The sequence below is a fragment of the Crotalus tigris genome, unplaced genomic scaffold, assembly GCF_016545835.1.
Source record: "Crotalus tigris isolate CLP2741 ecotype Arizona unplaced genomic scaffold, ASM1654583v1 scf7180000017666.379230911805:20528666, whole genome shotgun sequence".
Lineage (NCBI taxonomy): Eukaryota > Metazoa > Chordata > Lepidosauria > Squamata > Viperidae > Crotalus > Crotalus tigris.
The window spans coordinates 4,297,140-4,319,458 of record NW_024096552.1 but is presented as its reverse complement, the minus strand read 5'-3'; the positions used below and the strand labels follow the sequence as shown (position 1 = coordinate 4,319,458).

General features: G+C 44.1%; 1 protein-coding gene across 1 annotated transcript in view; it reads right to left on the bottom strand.

Moving 5' to 3' along the window:
• Positions 1 to 1,025: 1,025 nt before the first annotated feature.
• Positions 1,026 to 22,319, bottom strand: part of LOC120305037 — a 28,380-nt gene continuing 7,086 nt past the window's right edge. The window contains exons 4-12 of the mRNA XM_039336345.1: positions 13,974 to 14,422; positions 13,366 to 13,473; positions 12,717 to 12,843; positions 11,172 to 12,420; positions 5,622 to 5,680; positions 4,839 to 5,287; positions 4,179 to 4,286; positions 3,531 to 3,657; positions 1,026 to 3,229 (exon numbers count right to left, since the gene is read on the bottom strand). Of these exons, the coding sequence (XP_039192279.1) occupies positions 1,452 to 3,229; positions 3,531 to 3,657; positions 4,179 to 4,286; positions 4,839 to 5,287; positions 5,622 to 5,680; positions 11,172 to 12,420; positions 12,717 to 12,843; positions 13,366 to 13,473; positions 13,974 to 14,422 (4,454 nt within the window). The 3' untranslated portion in view covers positions 1,026 to 1,451. The remainder of the gene's footprint in view (positions 3,230 to 3,530; positions 3,658 to 4,178; positions 4,287 to 4,838; positions 5,288 to 5,621; positions 5,681 to 11,171; positions 12,421 to 12,716; positions 12,844 to 13,365; positions 13,474 to 13,973; positions 14,423 to 22,319) is intronic.

Here is a 22,319-nt window from a genome sequence, read left to right as displayed (position 1 = left end):
AGGGGGAGGAAAGAGAAAAAGGAAAGAAAAAGAAAGGGAGAGAAAGGGAAAGAAAAAAAGAGGAAAGTGAAAGGGAAAGAGAAAAAGAAAAATGAGTGAGGTAGGAAAGAGGAAAGGGAAAGGAAAGAGGAAAGAAAGAGGGAGAAAAAGGGAGGAAAGGGAGAGAGGAAAGAGGAAGAGTGAAAAAGAGTGAAGGAGGGAGAGAGAAAAAAGGGAGAGGGGGAGGAAAGACAGGGAGAGGAAAGAGCAAGAGAGGGAGAAAGGAAAGAGAAAAAAGGGAGAGAAAAAGGGAGAAAGAGAAAGGGAGAGACGGGAGGAGAGGGAGAAGAGAAAAAGGGAGAGAGAGAGAGAGGAGGGAGGGGGAGAAAAAGGAAAGGGAAAGAAAGGAAAGAATGAGGGAGAGAAAAGGGAAATAGGGAGAGGGAGGGAGAGGGGGAAGAGACAGAAAGAGGGAAAGAGGAAAGGGAGAGAAAGGGAGAAAGACAGAAAAGAGTGAGAAAAAAAGGGAGAGGGAGAACGAAAAAGTGAAGGAGAGAAAGAAAGAAAGGGAGAGGGAGGAAAGACAGGAGAGGAAAGAGAAAAAGGAGGGAGAGAAAAAGAAAGGGAGAGGGAAAGTGAAAGGGAGAGGAAAGAGAAAAAGGGAGAGGGAGAGAGTGAAGGAAAGGGAGAGGAGAGAGGGAGAGAAAAAGAGAGTAATGAGGAGGGAAAGGAAAGAGGGAGAGAAAAAAGAAAAAGGACGAGAGAGAGGGGAAGAGACACAGAAAGAGGGAGAGGAAAAAGCAAGAGAGAGGGAAAGAGGAAAGGAAAAAACAGAAAGAGAGAAGAGACAGGAAAGAGAGAGGGTGAGGAGAGAGAGAGAGAGAGAGAGAGAGAGAGAGAGAGAGAGAGAGAGAGAGAGAACTCATGCACAGCAGCCTCTATTTCTCTTTAATTAAACTCTTCAATCAAGCTCTCCCCCCCCCCCTCGCGCGAACGTGGACAACTTTTGCAGCTCCCAGTGTTTTCTTTTCTCTGGGAGACGGGTCCAAGTGGCTCTTTGAGTGTTTAAGGTTGCAGACCCCTGCTCATTTGATGGCCCGTAACCAATTTATCAAGAATTTGTATAACTAAAGATCAAGAATAAGCTAAAAATATTTATTTTATATGATAAAAAATAGACTTCTCAGAATAGGAATTTGCATATATTTTAAACAGGAATTATATTTTTCGCCTTTACGTTTATAATATAAATATATTTATAATTTAACATCCAATACTTTGGTGGCCACTATCGCCTCTCTCTTCAGAAGGGCTCTTTCTACCCTCCCTGGATTTATATGCTCTTTATGAGAATTGTGTTTTCCAAGTAAAACTATTTCCACATACTGTGCATTAATGCATTCCATCCCCAGTGTGGATCCTTTCATGACAATTTAAGATGAGCTTTCCCAGTATAGCTTTTTCCAGTCTATCTACTTATATGATTGCTTCCCACTATGAATCCTTTGGTGGCAAATAAGATGACTTTTGCTAATGAAACTCTTTCCACATTCCATACATTTATTCGGTCTGTCCCCAGTATGGATGCTTTCATGAAGATTAAGATATCCTTTCCGGGTAAAGCACTTTCCACATTTCATGCATTTATACGGTCTGTCCCCAGTGTGGATCCTTTTGTGACGATTAAGATTTCCTTTCCGGGAAAAAGTCTTTCCACATTCCATGCATTTATAGGGTCTCTCCCCGGTGTGGATCCTTTCGTGACGATTAAGATCTCTTTTCCAGGTAAAGGTCTTTCCACATTCCATGCATTTATACGGACTGTCCCCAGTGTGGATCCTTTTGTGACGGTTAAGATCTCTTTTCCAGGTAAACGTCTTTCCACATTCCTTGCATATATACGGTCTGTCCCCAGTGTGGATCCTCTCATGAAGATTAAGATATCCTTTCCGGGAAAAACTCTTTCCACATTCCATGCATTTATATGGTCTCTCCCCAGTGTGGATCCTCTCATGAAGATTAAGATATCCTTTCTGGGTAAAGCTCTTTCCACATTCCATGCATTTATACGGTCTGTCCCCCGTGTGGATCCTTTTGTGATGATTAAGATGTCCTTTCTGAGTAAAGGTCATTCCACATTCCATGCATTTATATGGTCTGTCCCCAGTGTGCATCCCCTCATGAAGATTAAGATATCCTTTCCGGGTAAAGCTCTTTCCACATTCCATGCATTTATACGGTCTGTCCCCAGTGTGGATCCTATTGTGATGGTTAAGATCTCCTTTCTGGGTAAAGCTCTTTCCACATTCCATGCATTTATAAGGTCTCTCCCCAGTGTGGATCCTTTTGTGACGATTAAGATCTCCTTTCTGAATAAAGCTCTTTCCACATTCCATGCATTTATACGGTCTCTCCCCTGTGTGGATCCTTTCGTGATGATTAAGATGTCCTTTCTGGTTAAAGGTCTTTCCACATTCCATGCATTTATAGGGTCGCTTCCCAGTGTGGATCTTTTGGTGACAAATACAATTACTGTTTCTATTGAAACTCTTTCCACATTCCATACATTTATACGAGTGGATTTTTTGGTGACAAATAAGATGACTGTTTCTAATGAAACTCTTTCCACATTCCGTGCATTTGTACGGTCTCTCCCCAGTGTGGATCCTTTTGTGATGAATAAGATGTACTTTCTGGGTAAAAGTCTTTCCACATTCCATGCATTTAAACGGTCTCTCCCCAGTGTGGATCCTTTCGTGACGATTAAGATCTTCTTTCTTGGTAAAGCTCTTTCCACATTCCATGCATTTATATGGTCTGTCCCCAGTGTGGATCCTTTGGTGGCAAATAAGTTTACTTTTCCTACTGAAACTCGTTCCATACTGCATGCAGACTTTCCTTTTTCTGCTCAGACTGGAACCCGCCCCAGTTTTTACAGAGATATGTGGTTTGCATTTCCCATAAAGTGTTTTGGGTGAAGTAGAAGCGAATGAGTTATTCTCCATAGTCTCTACAGGCATGCAGGGTTTTTTTAGTCTGGTTTCTGACATAGTTAGGTAATTCAAATTCATATTTTCTTTTTTTCTATATTTTCCTTTTCTCATTTCTTTTTGATCTTGCTGGGATAGGAATCCATGAATACCAAGAGAAGTGGATGTCGTCTCCCCTCCATTTTCTGACTCTTTTCTCTTTAGCCTTTTGAGTAGATTTAACCTTGCCCCCTTGTCGTTCTCATTCACAGACTCCTCATCTGCATGGAAAAAAAGACTTTGATTAGACTTTAGAAGCTCCCCCGCCTGCAAAAACATGCCAATCTGCGTTGCAGGTTTAGTACAATCCATTTGTCCAGTCAGGATGTGAGATCTGCAATTTTTTATCTAGTAGTCTCCTGACTGTATAGAAAGAATGATTTGAGCCAAAGAACAGGTAAAGCTTTGGTGTTGATCAGTCAATCTATTCAGTCACTTCCATGGAGTATCTAGGACATTTCTCAATTCTACAGTGAATATTTCTATAATGGCCTTATAGAGAATTAAAGAGCCTGGCCTTACCAAGAGCAGCCTTATTCCTAGAAAACTCCTGCACGACTTCTCTGCACAAGGCCTTCTGGCCAGAATCTAGCAGCCTCCACTCCTCATCCGTGAAGTCCACAGTCACCCCCTTAAAGGAATCAGAGTTCTAGAAAGAGAAAAAGAAAAAAGTCTTGCTGACCAAATTCCTGAGAAAATAAGATATAGCGACTAGAAACGTCTTTCCTAACCTATTTTAAATTTTATTTAAAGCCACTTAATGTTGACTTACTGGCTTATCCTTCATATGCTATATTTATTTTGTTATACTTACATTACAAGGGAGATAGGTGGCATAAATATTTAATAAAATAAACGCTTCTCAGGTATGTTTAATGTTACTGTTTAACAGTAACAGTATGTTACTGTTTCAATTCATGGGTTTCCTTTCTATCTATTTTAGGCACTCTTAATATTCAGAAATATTAAACTCTTTCTACAATTAAATTACACTTCTAATACAAAGTTCCTACTTGTGAATTGTCTGGTTTGCATTTCCAGCACAATCTTGAAAGCGAAATGTGAGTGGACTGTGTTCAAGTGCACATAGACTCAGCTTTTGGTATTAAACACAGCTCCTGAATGGATGGAGCTGGAACGCTACTGTTCTCAGAAGAAACCTGCACTTACCTGGCAAGGTGGCCAGAGTTGGATCCTCCAGAAAAACAGCTCCTGAATAGAGCGGAATAGATCTCCTCTCCCTCGGAGCTCTGCTGAAATCTCCTCTGTGAATGGCTCCTGCATCAGAAGAACAAGCTAGTTCATAATCCACTTTCAGAGGACCATATCCATGTTAGTTTGCATTCCTTACCTTTTCCTTCTCTACCTATATTTCCCCAACCCAATTCAGAGACACTTCTGAGTAAATGAAGAATAGGGATTTTGTTTTTATGTACATAAAATGTAAGGGTGCATTAATTAGCTTGTTTCTCTTACTATTGAGGTATATTATACTACTTATTAAACATGGCTCTCTGTCAGAGGCCATTCACATAATCCAGTTGCTTCCCCTTTATCAGGTAACAGCAGATCACAAAGTAAACACTGATCATAATGAAATATGTGGATACTCTCACGAAGGATACAAAGGTGTAAAAGGATAAATTAATTTAGGAAACTGAAGCATTTGCCTCAAGAAGAAATCAATTCTTCAAAGGTGAGGAATTCCAGAAAAGGCTGCAGAGTCATATTTTTAATCTCCCTTATTAGAGATACGGCTAACCCTTCCTCTCCCCTTCCCGCCCCCCATGGAGTTCCCAGGACGAAGCCCTCCCCCCCCGCCCTCCTCACCTGCCCCTTTCCCGGCTCTTCCCGCTGCGCTTGGCTGAGGAGGAAGCCTTCGGCCAGGGCCACCGCCTGCGAACAGTTCTCGGCTCCGCACTCCCTCACCCAGCTCGCCATCTCCGCGGGCAGCAGGGCCAGCAGCTGCTCCAGCACCACCAGGTCCAGCATCTCCCCTTTGCTGCTCCTCTCCGGCCGCAGCCACTGGCGGCACAGGCGGTGCAGGCGGCTGCAAAGCTCCCGGGGCCCCTCGGCCTCCTGGCGGCAGCCGTCGAGACCGCGGAAGCGCCGGCGGTGGATCTCTGGGCTGAGGGCGGCCTCCATCCCTGGGGATCCCTGGGCCTCCATCGGGTCTCCTGCTCGAGGGCAGCCACAAGAAGCCCGAGAAAGTCCCAAATGTCCCCCGGCCTCTCCGAAACCCCTTCTCCGGTTTGCAGGAGGGCAGAAACGGGTCTCCGCTCACTCGGGCTTTACCCGCCCGAGGAGAGCAACGGCAAATTCCTTCCAACCAATTTCCTGGGCGCTCTTTTATGCCTTGTGGACTTCAACTGGTACGCTGGCTGAGGAATTCTGGGAGTTGAAGTCCAGAAGTCAAAAGGGCCAATTCTAAAGGCCTCTGCCCAACAAGGAGCCAGAATGAGAGATATTTGCTTCCTAGAGTGGACCTAGAAGGAAGAGAATCAAAGGGCATTTTCCTTTTCCGGCCTCCCTGAATGTTACGTCACTTCTCTTCTTCAGAGAGGGCGGAAGCGGAAGCTGGGACGACGATGCTTGCAAAGGGCAGGGAAGGACCGATGATCTCGGCGTCGCCCCACTTCATCGCCCGCTTGCTCCTGCCCAGGTGCTGCGCCCTGCGGGAAAATCGGGAAACCTCCGCTTAAAGGAACAAGCTAAAACAAATTCTTAATTCCATATAACAACTAAATGGACTTCTCAGAGTAACAATTTGCATGTTTTACACAGGAATTATACTTTTTTCCTTTAGGTGTTGAATTTACAACATCAAAATAGTTATGATTTATTATTTAAGATCCAAAGTTTTGTGAGAAAGTTTTCCGTGGTTTGGGTCTCCAGAGTTTCGTCTCAGGCAGAAGAAATGACACAGAATGAAGCTGCCAGAAAGTAGGTTTATTTACAGAAGCCAAAGGGAGTAATGGTACAACGATGGTTTCTGGACTAGCTAGTACTTTTCCAAGGTGAGGGGTCCTGTTCTTATACCTCTCAAGTTATTGAGGTTATGATTTGCCTTTTGGAAAGATTTTTGTTCATTTAATTTCATCTAGTTTGTGTCTGATTGGACCGGTAACGATTAAAATTGTCCTCGGGAATTATTTGTTTATGCAAATGGGTTTCTCCATATGGTTTGTGTCTGTCTTGTGTTACAAAAGTTTAAGTGAGGTTGATGGGTTTAATTGTTTTCTAAGACACCCTGTTTTGCTATCCTCTTTTAGTTTGGCAGTTTATCCAGAATTGTTCAGGGCGGGGGAAAGGAGAATGAGAGATAGGAAAAAAAATCCTTTTCTTTGGTCTTTTACATTTGATTAGGCTTATCCCTTAAATGAGGGGTGTCAAACTCAATTTCATTGAGGGCCACATCAGCATTGTGGTTGCCCTGGGGGTGTGTGGCCTACTGGGTGGGTGTGGATGGATTGGGTGTGGCCTATTGGGTGGGCATGGCCAGCTCTACATCGTTCGCGTCAAGGGTGCCTGTGGGGGCCTGGGCAGGAGTGGGATAGATCTGAGGGTCTCTAGCAGAAGGGGGTGGCAAGTGCCAAGGCATGGTACACTGGAGGAGCCTCACTGCCTGCTGAAACCCCTCCGTTAGAGCCCATCAAGCCGGATATGTGAAGTAGGTTAGGGCCATTTACTGGCCACTTCAGGAAATAGTGCATTTCTTCATTCCTCACGAAGGGTGACACCTCCCCAGCTGCGTTTCTTGCCTGTTTTTCTCCCTCATCTCAAATATTTTCCACCACTCTGAACTTAGGAAGGAAAGAAGGAAAGGAGATGGAAGGTCTGAGAGAACTCTTGCTTTAGTCCTGCCCTGCTGTCCTTTCACCATCCCCTTGCGCCCTCCTCCTGGCCTATCCTGGGGATCTCCCATCTATTGCTAAGGAAGCTTTGGATATAAAGCCGTCTCTACTCCCATGGAGAGGGAGTTTGCCTCCCTCTGACTTTGCCCTCATACCCATCATGAGCAACCTGGCTAAGGAGAGCAATCACAGCAGCAGCAGCCTTGAGGCGGTAAATGCAGCTGGGCGCCACCTTGGGCAAGTGGGGCTGGGCTTGGTGCCGCAGGTGCTTGCGGGGCAGGCTGGGCATTTGACCTCTGCTGCCCAGGGCTCCAGGCAGCCCACACCACCATCCAGCCCTCCCCCCCGTCATGGCCTGAGAGGAACAGTGAGGCTCCTCCAGTGGACCATGCTTTGGCACTTGCCCTGGTCCCATCCCCTTCTGCCAGAGACCCTCAGATCTGTCCTGCCCAGGCCCCCACAGGCCCCCTTGACACGAACGATGTAGAGCTGGCCATGTCCACCCAGTAGGCCACACCCACTTCATCCACACCCAGCCAATAGGCCACACCCACCCTGGCCACACCCCCCCAGGGCAACCGCAATGCTGATGCAGCCCTCAATGAAATTGAGTTTGCCACCCCTGTGTTAGGGGAATCACTGAAATTGTTAAATTAGTTACACAGTTCTTAAGCGAATCTGGTTTCCCCATGGTCTTTGATTGTCAGAAGGTTGCAAAACAGGATCACATGACCACGGGACCATCACAAATATGAATCAGTTGCCAAGCATTCAGATATAAATCACGTGACCCTGGGGATGCTGCAACAGTCATAAGTGTAAAAATTGGTCAGAAATCATTTTCTGTGCCGTTCTGACTTTGAACAGTCACAAAGCGAACTGTTGTAAGTCGAGGGCCACCTGTACTTTATCACTTTTCCCTTTTTTTTGGTCAAGTTTTTGATACCTTGCTAGGTGACTGGTGGTAATCGAATATAGCCATATCCTGAAAGTGGTACAATCTGTGAAAAGGTTGAAAAGCCCTGCTTTAAATGTTATATTTTGTTTATTAGTGTTATAGCCTCATTGGCCATTAATATAACTCTTTTTTAAAATTTCAAAATTATTTTCATTCTTTCTCTTTTCTTATTTTGTGTAGTAGAAAGGTTATCCTGTTGATCAATTGTCCCTGTCCTTTGGCAGAATATTGTGTTTTTTCTCTCGGTACTTCCAGTTTGACAAACACTCCATATTCCTTGGTTCCTGGGTGTACTAAGTTGCCATACAAAGTTTCTCTCCCCCCCCCCCCTAATATTTTCCCTCAGGATATATTTTGTAAACTTTGGGTATTGCCCAATTTAGTCGCACATTCTGTTTGATATGGATGTTGTCATTTTATTTTACATATCCAGATTGCAGTCATGATTTTTCTCTTCAAATGTACATAAACTCTGCTCAGCGCAACCAGTACCTTGTTCTCATCCCATGCTTGAATTTCTCTGCGTATTTGTAATGTTAACTGAAGATAATAAATTCTATTCAAAATATACTGTATACCGTAGTCTGCATTCTATGATGTATTTCTTTCTTGTGATCAAAGGTGCTCTCCTTGGTCTATGGATCTCTGAGTCCAGCGCAGGATGAACGGATCGGGGGCTGAACATCGGAAGGCGCCTGGTAGCATCTTTTCCAACCATTTCCTTGCAAAACGAGAGCTTTGTGAATACAGCCGCCTCCGTCAGATGCAGAGACTGACGCAGGATGGAAATCGGAGAGAGCGATGGGAGGGGAAGGAAGGTTGGATCCGGGGCTGCAAACGAGGGGAAGTCTCACCCTCTGCCTCGCTGTGGAGGTCGGCAGGATAGCTGGAACAGAGAGGTTCCTTTCCTCTATGCTCCCTTCCTGGAGAGGGGACTTGCTCTCTAGGCCACTGGTCGGCAACCCGCGGCTCCAGAGCCACACGTGGCTCTTTCAGCCTTGTCCTGTGGCTCCCAGCCTCCTCTACCATTTACAGAGACAGAGAGAGGCACTTGCGCTTCCCTTCTCTCTCTGTGTGTGTCTGTGCGTCTAAAAAAAAGAGAGTGGCCTCATGCTGTTGCGACGAGCTGACATGCTTATTGGGTGGGGCTCCTGCCTTTGCTGTGTCTCTGTAGGAAGCAGGAAGGGCAGAAGAGAGCCAGCCCAATAATGTGTGTCAGCTTGTTGGAGAACAGCCTGAAGCCAGCTTGACAGAGTTAGCAGAAGTTCAGAAAGAAGGAGATGGGGGGAGAGAGAGAGACAGGGAGAGAAAGAGAGAAAGGGAGAGAGAAAGAAAAAGGGAGAGAGAAAGAGGGAGAGAAAAAAGAGAGAAAGATAGGTGGAGAAAGGGAGAAAAAGAGAGAGAAAAAAGGGAGAAGGGGAGAGAAAAAAGAGGGACAGAAAAAGAGGGAGAGGAAGTGGAAGAGAAAAGAGAGGGAGAAAAAAGGGAGAGGGGGAGGAAAGAGAAAGGGAGAGATGGGGAGGAAAGTGCAAGAGAGAAAGAGAAAAAGAGGGAGAGAGAAAAAGAAAGGGAGAGGGAAGAAAGAGAAGGAAAGAAAAAGGAAAAGAGGGAGAAAAGAGAAAAAAGAGGGGAGGTAGAGAGAAAGAGAAAGGGAGGGGAGGAAAGAGAGGGAAAGGAAAAGAGGAAGAGAGAAAAAGGGAGAGAAAAAAGGGAAAGATAGGTAGAGAGGAGGGGAAAGAAAAAGGAAGAGGGCAAGAGAAAGGGAAAAAAAGGGAAAGAGGGAAAGAAAAAAGGGACAGCAAGAGAAAAAGAGAGGGAGAGAGGGGGGAGGAAAGAGATCAAGAGAGGGAGAAGAAAGAGAGGCAGGTGAAATAGAGAGAAAGGGAGAGAGAACAAGAGAAAGGGAGGGAAGAGGGAGAAAGGGAGAGGGAGAGAAAGAGGGAGGATAGAAAAAGACAGGATAGGGAGAAAGGGAGGAAAGCAACGGAGAGAGGGGGAGGAAAGAGAAAAAGGAAAGAGAAAAAGAGGAAAGTGAAAGAGGGAAAGAGAAAAAGAAAAATGAGTGAGGGAGGAAAGAGGAAAGGGAAAGGAAAGAGAAGAGAGGAAAGAAAGGGAGAAAAAGGGGGAGGAAAGGGAGAGAGGAAAGAGGAAGAGTGAAAGAGTGAAGGAGGGAGAGAAAAAAGGGAGAGGGGAAGTGGGGGAGGAAAGAGGGAGAGGAAAGAGGGAGAGGGAGAAAGGAAAGAGAAAAAAGGGAGAAAAGGGGAGAAAGAGAAAGGGAGACGGGAGGAGAGGGAGAAGAGAAAAAGGGAGAGAGGGAGAGAAAGGGAGGGGGAGAAAAAGGAAAGAAAGAATGAGGGAGAGTAAAGGGAAAAAGAGGGAAATAGGGAGGGAGGGAGAGGGGGAAGAGACAGAAAGAGGGAAAGAGCAAGAGAGGGAAAGAGGAAAGGGAGAGAAAGGGAGAAAGAAGAGACAGAAAAGAAAGAGTGAGAGAAAAAAGGGAGAAAGGGAGAGGGAGAGAACAAAAAAGCGTGAAGGAGAGAAAGAAAAAGAGGGAGAGAAAGGGAGAGGGAGGAAAGACAGGAGAGGAAAGAAAGAAAAAGGGAGAAAAAGGGAGAGGGAAAGTGAAAGGGAGAGTGAAGGAAAGGGAGAGGAGAGAGGGAGAGAAAAAGAGTAATGAGGGAAAGAGGAAAGGGAGAGAAAAAAGAAAAAGGACGAGAGAGAGGGGAAGAGACACAGAAAGAGGGAGAGAGGAAAGGGAAAAACAGAAAAAGAGAAGAGACAGGAAAGAGAGAGGGTGAGGGGAGAGAGAGAGAGAGAACTCATACACAGCAGCCTCTATTTCTCTTTAATTAAACTCTTCAGTCAAGCTCCCCCCCCCCTCGCGCAAACGTGGACAACTTTTGCGGCTCCCAGTGTTTTCTTTTCTCTGGGAAAAGGGTCCAAGTGGCTCTTTGAGTGTTAAAGGTTGCAGATCCCTGCTCATCTGATGGCCCGTAACCAATTTATCAAGAATTTGTATAACTAAAGATCAAAAATAAGCTAAAAATATTTATTTCATATGATAAAAAATAGACTTCTCAGAATAGCAATCTGCATATATTTTAAACAGGAATTATATTTTTCGCCTTTACGTGTTGAATTTATAATATAAATATATTTATTATTTAACATTCAATACTTTGGTGGCCACTATTGCCTCTCTTCAGATTTATATGCTCTCTATGAGAACTGTGTTTTCCAAGTAAAGCTATTTCCACATACTGTGCATTAATGCATTCCATCCCCAGTGTGGATCCTTTCATGACAATTTAAGATGAGCTTTCCCAATATAGCTTTTTCCAGTCTATCTACTTATATGGTCGTTTCCCACTGTGAATCCTTTGGTGGCAAGTAAGATGAGTTTTCCTAATGAAACTCTTTCCACATTCCATGCATTTATTCGGTCTGTCCCCAGTGTGGATCCTCTCATGAAGATTAAGATATCCTTTCCGGGAAAAGGTCTTTCCACATTCCATGCATTTATAGGGTTTCTCCCTGGTGTGGATCCTTTCATGAAGATTAAGATCTCTTTTCCAGGTAAAGGTCTTTCCACATTCCATGCATTTATACGGTCTATCCCCAGTGTGGATCCTCTCATGAAGATTAAGATATCCTTTCTGAGTAAAGGTCATTCCACATTCCATGCATTTATACGGTCTGTCCCCAGTGTGCATCCCCTCATGAAGATTAAGATATCCTTTCCGGGTAAAGCTCTTTCCACATTCCATGCATTTATAAGGTCTCTCCCCGGTGTGGATCCTTTTGTGACGATTAAGATCTCCTTTCTGAATAAAGCTCTTTCCACATTCCATGCATTTATACGGTCTCTCCCCTGTGTGGATCCTTTCGTGATGATTAAGATGTCCTTTCTGGTTAAAGGTCTTTCCACATTCCATGCATTTATACGGTTGCTTCCCAGTGTGGATCTTTTGGTGACAAATACGATTACTGTTTCTATTGAAACTCTTTCCACATTCTGTGCATTTGTACGGTCTCTCCCCAGTATGGATCCTTTTGTGATGAATAAGATGTACTTTCTGGGTAAAAGTCTTTTCACATTCCATGCATTTATATGGTCTCTCCCCAGTGTGGATCCTTTGGTGGCAAATAAGTTTACTTTTCCTACTGAAACTCTTTCCACACTGCATGCAGACTTTCCTTTTTCTGCTCAGACTGGAACCCGCCCCAGTTTTTACAGAGATATGTGGTTTGCATTTCCCATAAAAAAATTTTGGTGAAGTAGAAGCGAATGAGTTATTCTCCATAGTCTCTAGAGGCATGCAGGGTTTTTTTAGTCTGGTTTCTGCCATAGTTATGTAATTCAAATTCATGTTTTCTTTTTTTCTATATTTTCCTTTTCTCATTTCTTTTTGATCTTGCTGGGATAGGAAGCCATGAATACCAAGAGAAGTGGATGACTTCTCCCCTCCATTTTCTGACTCTTTTCTCTTTAGCCTTTTGGTGTCCCTCTGATGGCCAAGGATTAATTTTACTTCTTTCTTCTCTATTTTGGGTAGATTTAATCTTGCCTCCTTGTCAATCTCATTCACAGACTCATCATCTGCATGGAAAAAAAGACTTTGATTAGACTTTAGAAGCTCCCCCGCCTACAAAAACATGCCAATCTGCGTTGCAGGTTTAGTACAATCCATTTGTCCAGTCAGGATGTGAGATCTGCAATTTTTTATCTAGTAGTCTCCTGACTGTATAGAAAGAATGATTTGAGCCAAAGAACAGGTGTTGGTGTTGATCAGTCAATCTATTCAGTCACTTTCATGGAGTATCTAGGACATTTCTCAATTCTATGGTGAATATTTCTACTACGGCCTTATAGAGAATTGAACAGCCTGGCCTTACCCAGAGCAGCCTTATTCTTAGAAAACTCCTGCACGACTTCTCTGCACAAGGCCTTCTGGCTGGAATCTAGCAGCCTCCACTCCTCATCTGTGAAGTCCACAGTCATCCCCTTAAAGGAATCAGGGCTCTAGAAAGAAAAAAAGAAAAAAGCCTCGCTGACCAAATTCCTGAGAAAACAAGACAGCGACTAGAAACATCTTTCCTAACCTATTTTAAATTTTATTTAAAGCCACTTAATGTTGACTTACTGGCTTATCCTTCATATGCTATATTTATTTTGTTATACTTACATTACAAGGGAGATAGGTGGCATAAATATTTAATAAAATAAACGCTTCTCAGGTATGTTTAATGTTACTGTTTAACAGTAACAGTATGTTACTGTTTCAATTCATGGGTTTCATTTCTAACTATTTTAGGCACTCTTTTGAATATTCAGAAATTATAAACTCTTTCTACAATTAAATTACACTTCTAATACAAAGTTCCTACTTGTGAATTGTCTGGTTTGCATTTACAGCACAATCTTGAAAGCCAAATGTGAGTGGACTGTGTTCAAGTGCACATAGACTCAGCTTTTGGTATTAAACACAGCTCCTGAATGGATGGAGCTGGAACGCTACTGTTCTCAGAAGAAACCTGCACTTACCTGGCAAGGTGGCCAGAGGTGGATCCTCCAGAAAAACAGCTCCTGAATAGAGCTGGATCGATCTCCTCTGCCCCGGAGCTCTGCTGAAATCTCCTCTGTGAACGGCTCCTGCATCAGAAGAACAAGCTAGTTCATAATCCACTTTTAGGGGACCATATCCATGTTAGTTTCAGAGACACTTCTGAGTAAATGAAGAATAGGGATTTTGTTTTTATGTACATAAAATGTAAGGGTGCATTAATTAGCTTGTTTCTCTTACTATTGAGGTATATTATACAACATATTAAACATGGCTCTCTGTCAGAGGCCATTCACATAATCCAGTTGCTTCCCCTTTATCAGGTAACAGCACATCACAAAGTAAACACTGATCATAATGAAATATGTGGATACTCTCACAAAGGATACAAAAGCGTAAAAGGATAAATTAATTTAGGAAACAGAAGCATTTGCCTCAAGAAGAAATCAATTCTTCAAAGATGAGGAATTCCAAAAAAGGCTGCAGAGTCATATTTTTAATCTCCCTTATTAGACATACGGCTAACCCTTCCTCTCCCCTTCCCGCCCCCCATGGAGCTCCCAGGATGAAGCCCCCCCGCCCTCCTCACCTGCCCCTTTCCCGGCTCTTCCCGCTGGGCTTGGCTGAGGAGGAAGCCTTCGGCCAGGGCCACCGCCTGCGAACAGCTCTCGGCTCCGCACTCCCTCACCCAGCTCGCCATCTCCGCGGGCAGCAGGGCCAGCAGCTGCTCCAGCACCACCAGGTCCAGCATCTCCCCTTTGCTGCTCCTCTCCGGCCGCAGCCACTGGCGGCACAGGCGGTGCAGGCGGCTGCAAAGCTCCCGGGGCCCCTCGGCCTCCTGGCGGCAGCCGTCGAGACCGCGGAAGCGCCGGCGGAGGATCTCTGGGCTGAGGGCGGCCTCCATCCCTGGGGATTCCTGGGCCTCCATCGGGTCTCCTGCTCGAGGGCAGCCAAAAGAGGTCCGAGACGGTCCGAAATGTCGCCCAGCCCCTCCGAAACCCCTTCTCCGGTTTGCAGGAGGGCAGAAATGGGTCTCCGCTCACTCGGGCTTTACCCGCCCGAGGAGAGCAACGGCAAATCCTTCCAACCCATTTCCTGGGCGCTCTTTTATGCCTTGTGGACTTCAACTGGCACGCTGGCTGAGGAATTCTGGGAGTTGAAGTCCAGAAGTCAAAAGGGCCAATTCTAAAAGCCAGAATGAGAGATATTTGCTTCCTAGAGTGGACCTAGAAGGAAGAGAATCAAAGGGCATTTTCCTTTTCCGGCCTCCCTGAATATTACGTCACTTCTCTTCTTCAGAGAGGGCGGAAGCGGAAGTTGGGACGACGATGCTTGCAAAGGGCAGGGAAGGACCGATGATCTCGGCGTCGCCCCACTTCATCGCCCGCTTGCTCCTGCCCAGGTGCTGCGCCCTGCGGGAAAATCGGGAAACCTCCGCTTAAAGGAACAAGCTAAAACAAATTCTTAATTCCATATAACAACTAAATGGACTTCTCAGAGTAGCAATTTGCATGTTTTACACAGGAATTATACTTTTTTCCTTTAGGTGTTGAATTTACAATATCAAAATATCTGTGATTTATTATTTAAGATCCAAAGTTTTGTGAGAAAGTTTTCCGTGGTTCGGGTCTCCAGGTGGGAAGCAGAGTTTCAGCTCAGGCGGAAGAAATGACACAGAATGAAGCTGCCAGAAAGTAGGTTTATTTACAGAAGCCAAAGGGAGTAATGGTACAACGATGGTTTCTGGACTAGCTAGTACTTTTCCAAGGTGAGGGGTCCTGTTCTTATACCTCTCAAGTTATTGAAATTATAATTTGCCTTTTGGAAAGATTTTTTGTTCATTTAATTTCATCTAGTTTGTGTCTGTTTGGACCAGTAGCGATTAATATTGTCCTCGGGAATTATTTCTTTGTTTATGCAAATGGGTTTCTCCAAATGGTTTATGTCTGTCTTGTAAGTGTTACAAAAGTTCTACCTAGTGAGGTTGATGGGTTTAATTGTTTTCTAAGACACCCTGTTTTGCTATCCTCTTTTAGTTTGGCAGTTTATCCAGAATTGCTCAGGGCGGGGGAAAGGAGAATGAGAGATAGGAAAAAAATCCTTTTCTTTCATCTTTTACATTCGGTTTGGCTTATCCCTTAAATGAGGGGTGTCAAACTCAATTTCATTGAGGGCCACATCAGCATTGTGGTTGCCCTGGGGGTGTGTGGCCTACTGGGTGGGTGTGGATGGATTGGGTGTGGTCTATTGGGTGGGCATGGCCAGTTCTACATCGTTCGCGTCAAGGGTGCCTGTGGGGGCCTGGGCAGGAGTGGGATAGATCTGAGGGTCTCTGGCAGAAGGGGTGGCAAGTGCCAAAGCATGGTACACTGGAGGAGCCTCACTGCCTGCTGAAACCCCTCCCTTAGAGCCCATCAAGCCGGATATGTGAAGTAGGTGAGGGCCATTTGCTGGCCACTTCCAGGCAATGGTGCATTTCTTCATTCCTCACAAAGAGTGACACCTCCCCAGCATGGATCCAGGGGGTGGGGCCGACATGTCGGCGGCTGGTTCCTCGCTGTTTCCAGACGGCCTTGTGGAGCTAAGACTGAATGCGTTTCAGCATAAATGGCCACCACAAAATTGTATATTGGTTCCCAGTCGGTCTGGGCCAGGGCCAAGGCACTGGGGGCCGTTCCCTCACTTTTTCCAGGATGGCTTTGCGGGCCACTTGAAACCATTTCGCGAGCCACATCCGGCCCCTGGGCCTTGTGTTTGACATGTCTGCCTTAAATATTTCTTTTCCTGAGGTGTACCTCCTCCTTCCGGGGTTCATCTACATCTGTGATGGCAGGTTTATGGGTCGGGGTTTCCTTTAATTGTCAGATTTCTTTTTCTGTGAAGGAAATTGCCCATGTGTTTCAGGGTTTGGACTAATTCTGATGTCTGAAGTGTTTCCTTTGGGTGCTAATGGCTAGCTATCTCTCAGTTTTTGGAAAATCAAATCATTGTGCTCACTTTAAGTCTTCTGCTAAAAGACTAAAAGTGAACTCAGAATAAAAAGTTGCAAAGTTGGTTCTTATACTCACCCCTTAATTTAATAATTTGTTGTAGGAGGCTTTTCTCTGTCAGGTCAAGCATTACAGGTAGTTTGTAAATAGGAAACAAGAACTGCTTACTTCCAGTCCCAACTCAACTCTGGCTGTTACAATGGGGTTTGGGAGATAAATTCCTGTGAAGAGGGAAGCCACCTGCAAAATTAAGCATTTGTACAGTAGTTTGATTGTTCCTTTGATGAATTTTAACTTTTGTTGCTTCAGAGGTATAATTTTATTGCTATATATATTTGTATTTTTTTAATGATTATGATGATGATGATGAAGAAGTTGGAAAGGACCTTGGAGATCATCTAGTCCAACTCCCTGCTCAGGCAGGAAACACTATACCATTTCAGACAATTGGCTATCCAGTCTCTTCCTAAAAACTTCCATTGTTGGAGCATTGACAGCTTCTGGAGGCAGGTCATTCCACTGATTAGTTATTCTAACCATCAGGAAGTTTCTGCTTAGTTCTAGGTTACTACTCTCTTTGGATAGCTTCCATCCTTTGCTTGTTGTCCTGCCTTCAAGTGCTTTGGAGAATAGCTTGACTCTCTCTTCTTTGTGGCAACCCCTCAGATATTGGAACATGGCTATCTTGTCCCCACTCGTCCTTCTCTTAGACATACCCAATTCCAGCAACTGTTCCCTATATGTTTTACCTTCAGTCCCCTAATCATCTTTGTTGCTTTTCTCTCTACTCTTTCTAGAGTCTCAACATCTTTTTTACATCGTGGTGACCAAAACTGGATGCAGTAATCCAAATGTGGTCTTACTAAGGGATTGTAAAAATGTATTAGCACTTCATGTGATCTTGATTCTATCCCTCTGTTAATGCAGCCTAGCATTGTGTTGGATTTTTTGGCAGCTGCAGCACACTGCTGGCTCATATTTAAGTTGATTGTCAACTAGGACACCTAGATCCCTTTCACAGTTACTACTATTGAGCAAGGTACCACCCACACTACACCTGTGCATTTGTTTTTTTCTTGCCTAAATGTAGAACCTTACTTTTTTTCACCATTGAATTTCATTTTGTTAGATAGCACCTAATGGTCAAGTCTGTCATGATTCTTCTGTAGCTTAAGCCTCTCTTCTGGGTGTTGGCTATTCCTGCCAGCTTGATATCTTCTGCAAATTTGATGAGTTTCCCACCTATCCCTTGTCCAAATCATTGAGGAAGATGTTGAAGAGCACTGGGCCTCGAACAGAGCCCTGGGGCACCTCACTACATACTTTCCTCCATGTAGATGTAGTTCCATTGAGGACCACGCACTAAATACGTACCACATGCTATTTATTGCTTTTTTTTAAAAAAGTAATTTTATTAACAAATACAGGTTTCCAAACAGATTACAATGAATTACAGGAAGGTTTTTCCTTAACTACTGTTAAAGCTAAGCTTGCATTCAGTGTAAAAACTGAGAGGTAATAACACAATATCTGAAAAAATACATTTAAATAATTTTCATTCATACAGTGCTGTGTTCTAATCAAGACCAGAATGCAGCAATTCCATAAACTATTATAAAAATTCTTCCATATATTTTTCTATAAACATTTGACAGCTTAAATATAAATACATTTCCACGATTAATATATTACAATCGTACTGTCAAAATATTTAAGCTTAATGTTAGTGTTTTTAAAAAAGTATTCAAATTACAATTCAACCAGCTATAAATTTGAGTATAGGAGCCGCAGCAAATGCCGCACACATTACAAGGAAAAAGTATGAAATGTTAGCTCTTGGAAGGCTCAATACAAGTAAGTTTTATTGTGTTTCAAAATTCTGAAAACTCAAAGAGTTCATAGTAACAAGATGCATAAGGCAACATGGACTTTAGCACTTTGGCTTTTATCCTCACCAATGTATATACATATTCCAATAAAATATTCAATATCTTTGCTTCCAACAAAACTAAAAGAACAAGCAGACTCTTTGTTACTGTGAACATAATCCAAAGCAAGAAATGCACTTAGAAAGAACTAATTCAGAAATCAGACATTATAATGTTTTTTTTTCTCATTCTACAGCTGGCTGGATTAGACAACTGTTTTCCGAGATTCGTAACCAGAATAGTCAAGAAGTGGAAGTGTTGGTGAAAGTTGTACTATCTTTATCAATGTCCAAAATATAGTCCTGTACTATCCTGTGCAGTACTTCTAATTTTGGATTATGTTAGTTTTTTTTATGATACTTGAAATCCATTTGACAAGTCCATTGGTTTAGAATAAGTATACTAGGTTTAACAGGCATTTTTGTATGGCTTTTGTAACTGCAATATTATTGTAGCATCATTCTGTAATCTGAGATTCCAATGTGCAGACTCTTTACATTCATTATTACGTTAATGTCATGTTTAAGAAAGCACAAATACTGGATGACAAGTCCAGTTTGATTTTTTTAAATGCCTTCCTAACAGAAGGACTAGAGATTCAGTGCAAGTTACTAATATTGATGAGGAAGATCAACATAAGAACCCTACAAAAATTTTGGTAAACACAATTCTAGCTTATTTGATACCTTGTAAATTGCTTTCTGTACTGGGCAATAAATTACCTGAAGTAATGAACTCAAGTGAGATGAACTCAAGACCATTTGTTTTATGAAAATAACACAGTGTTAGAACTCTGAAGAGGATGGATGATCAGAACAAGCAGGATTTGTGACAGTCTTTACTCTTTATTTTTCAAGCTCAAATTTAAAACAACTGACAAATTCAAACTACTTAAAAAAACAAGATTCTCCTCAGAAAGATCAATTTTATCAAGGATAAAATAGATGACCCTCCCAGACTAGACTGTTTTCCAATGCTGAACATTTGACACCACTGCTTATTAAAACTGAAGTAGGCAGGTTCCAATAGATCTTTCTTGATATTTTCAACACCTTAATTTTTCCCATGACTGCTCAACAATCACGTTTTGTGGGTAGGAAGATAAAACTCTCATTTATTGAGGGGGGCAATAAATAGAACAGATTCTTGCTGGAGAAAAGAATCGTTTTTGTTTAATCTTGTGGCTGTAGTATTATCTTCCATGCTGTCTCAGCAGGTTGTTACACAGTGATAATAAAAAAAAGCGATCTTCCTTCCTGTGGCAGAAGAACCTAATCAAGAATAAGGTAATCCTCCCCCTCCCCAATGTCTATGGAAAAGCTGTTTATTGTTTTTAACTTTGTAAGCACCCAGCCCCCCTTGTGGCAATACAGGAAGCAAATAAATTTAGTAAATAATATTTTGATATTTTTTTGCCATTCTTTAAATCAGTAATTTTCAACCCGTTCTACGCATACCACTGGTGGTACTTCGGAAGGTGGCAGGTGCTACACGTACCACGGGTTGAAAAGCGGTGTAAAAAGGGGGAACTGGAAAAGGGTAGCGGGGGGTGAGCTGAAGGGGTAGCAACCCGCACAGGCCTGTGAGAGAGTCTGCTGGAGCTACAGTGTTGCCAGGGCACTGTTGAGTGCCCAGGATCACCAGGGGGCTCCATCTAATTGTCGCTCCTGGAAGTAGCCTCCAGGAAAGAAGTCAGCTGCAACTACACAGATGAGGAGGGGGGCAGAGATGAGGATATAAAGGGACGTTTTGGAGGGAGAGGGAGAGAAAAAAAAACCCAATGGGGAAAGAGAATGGGACACAGAAAGAGAGATGAGGAGAGGCTTCTTTAAGACAAGGAGAGGGAGAGAAGGGGATCGAACTGTGCAAAGATTAATGTCAGAGAAAGAAGCAAAAGTTTCCCATTAAAAGGGGTAAGTGGGTGTATAGACAGTCCTCAACCGTCAACCAGAATTGAGCCCCAAATTTATGTTGCTAAGTGAGAAATTCGTTAAATGAGTTTTGTCCCATTTTATGACTTTACTTGCCCCATTTGTTAGGGCAGACATGTCAAAAACAAGGTCCGGGGGTCGTATGCTGGGGAGGTGTCACCCTTTGTGAGGAATGAAGAAATGCACCATCACCTGGAAGTGACCAGCAAATGGCCCTTGACTACTTCACCTATCCGGCTTGATAGGCTCTGGGGGAGGGGTTTCGACAGGCAGCGGGGCACAAGAGCTGAGCCCGGTGGCACGAATCTAATGAGCTTAGCCCCCAGCTTGCCCAGTTTCAGCTGGCAGCAAGGTGCAAAGCTGATGAGCATTGCACCTCCTAGCTCAATCTCTCGGCGCTGTGAGGAGAGCGCCCAGCTGCCTGCCGAGACCAGGCTGGCTGGGGGCTGGGCAGCATTGCGCAGGTGATGTTGACTCTCATGTTGCTCATGGCATCCCCTCTCCCAGAGCCCACCAAGCCAGGTATGTGAAGTAGCTGAGGGCCCTGTGCTGGCTACTTCCAGGTGATGGTGCATTTCTCCATTCCTCACGAAGGGTGACACCTCCCCAGCTGCGTTTCTTGCCTGTTTTTCTCCCTCATCTCAAATATTTTCCCACCACTCTGAACTTAGGAAGGAAAGGAGATGGAAGGTCTGAGGGAACTCTTGCTTTAGTCCTGCCCTGCTGTCCTTTCACCATCGCCTTGCGCCTTCCTCCTGGCCTATCCTGGGGATCTCCCATCCTATTGCTAAGGAAGCTTTGGATATAAAGCCGTCTCTACTCCCATGGAGAGGGAGTTTGCCTCCCTCTGACTTTGCCCTCATACCCATCATGAGCAACCTGGCTAAGGAGAGCAAGCACAGCAGCAGCAGCCTTGAGGAGGTAAATGCAGCTGGGAGCCACCTTGGGCAAGTGGGGCTGGGCTTGGTGCTGCAGGTGCTTGAGGGCCAGGCTGGGCATTTGACCTCTGCTGCCCAGGGCACCAGGCAGCCCGCACCACCATCCAGCCCTCCCCCCCGGCATGGCCTGAGAGGAACAGTGAGGCTCCTCCAGTGGACCATGCTTTGGCACTTGCCCTGGTCCCATCCCCTTCTGCCAGAGACCCTCAGATCTGTCCCACTCCTGCCCAGCCCCCACAGGCACCTTTGACTCGAACTACGTAAAGCTGGCCACGCCCACCCAGTAGGCCACACCCACTTCATCCACACCCAGCCAGTAGGCAACACCCACCCTGGCCATACCCACCCCCCCCCCAGGGCAACCGCAATGCTGATGCGGCCCTCAATGAAATTGAGTTTGCCACCCCTGTGTTAGGGAAATCACTGAAATTGTTAAATTAGTTACACAGTTCTTAAGCGAATCTGGTTTCCCCATGGTCTTTGTCAGAAGGTTGCAAAACGAGATCACATGACCACGGGACCATCATAAATATGAATCAGTTGCCAAGCATCCAGATGTAAATCACGTAACCCTGGGGATGCTGCAACGGTCATAAGTGTAAAAATTGGTCAGAAATCACTTTTTTCTGTGCCGTTCTGACTTTGAATAGTCACTAAGTGAACTGTTGTAAGTCAAGGGCCACCTGTACTTTATCACTTTTCCCTTTTTTTTTGGTCAAGTTTTTGATACCTTGCTAGGTGACTGGTGGTAATCGAATATAGGCATATTCCGAAAGTGGTACAATCTGTGAAAAGGTTATAAAGCCCTGCTTTAAATGTTGTATCTTGTTTATTAGTGTTATAGCCCATTGGCCATTAATATAACTCTTTTTTAAAATTTCAAAATTATTTTCATTCTTTCTTTTCTTATTTTGTGTAGTAGAAAGGTTATCCTGCTGATCAATTGTCCCTGTCCTTTGGCAGAATATTTTCCCTCAGGATATATTTTGTGAACTTTGGGTATTGCCCAATTTAATCGCACATTCTGTTTGATATGGATGTTGTCATTTTATTTTACATATCCAGATTGCAGTCATGATTTTTCTCTTCAAATGTACATAAACTCTGCTCAGCGCAACCAGTACCTTGTTCTCATCCCATGCTTGAAT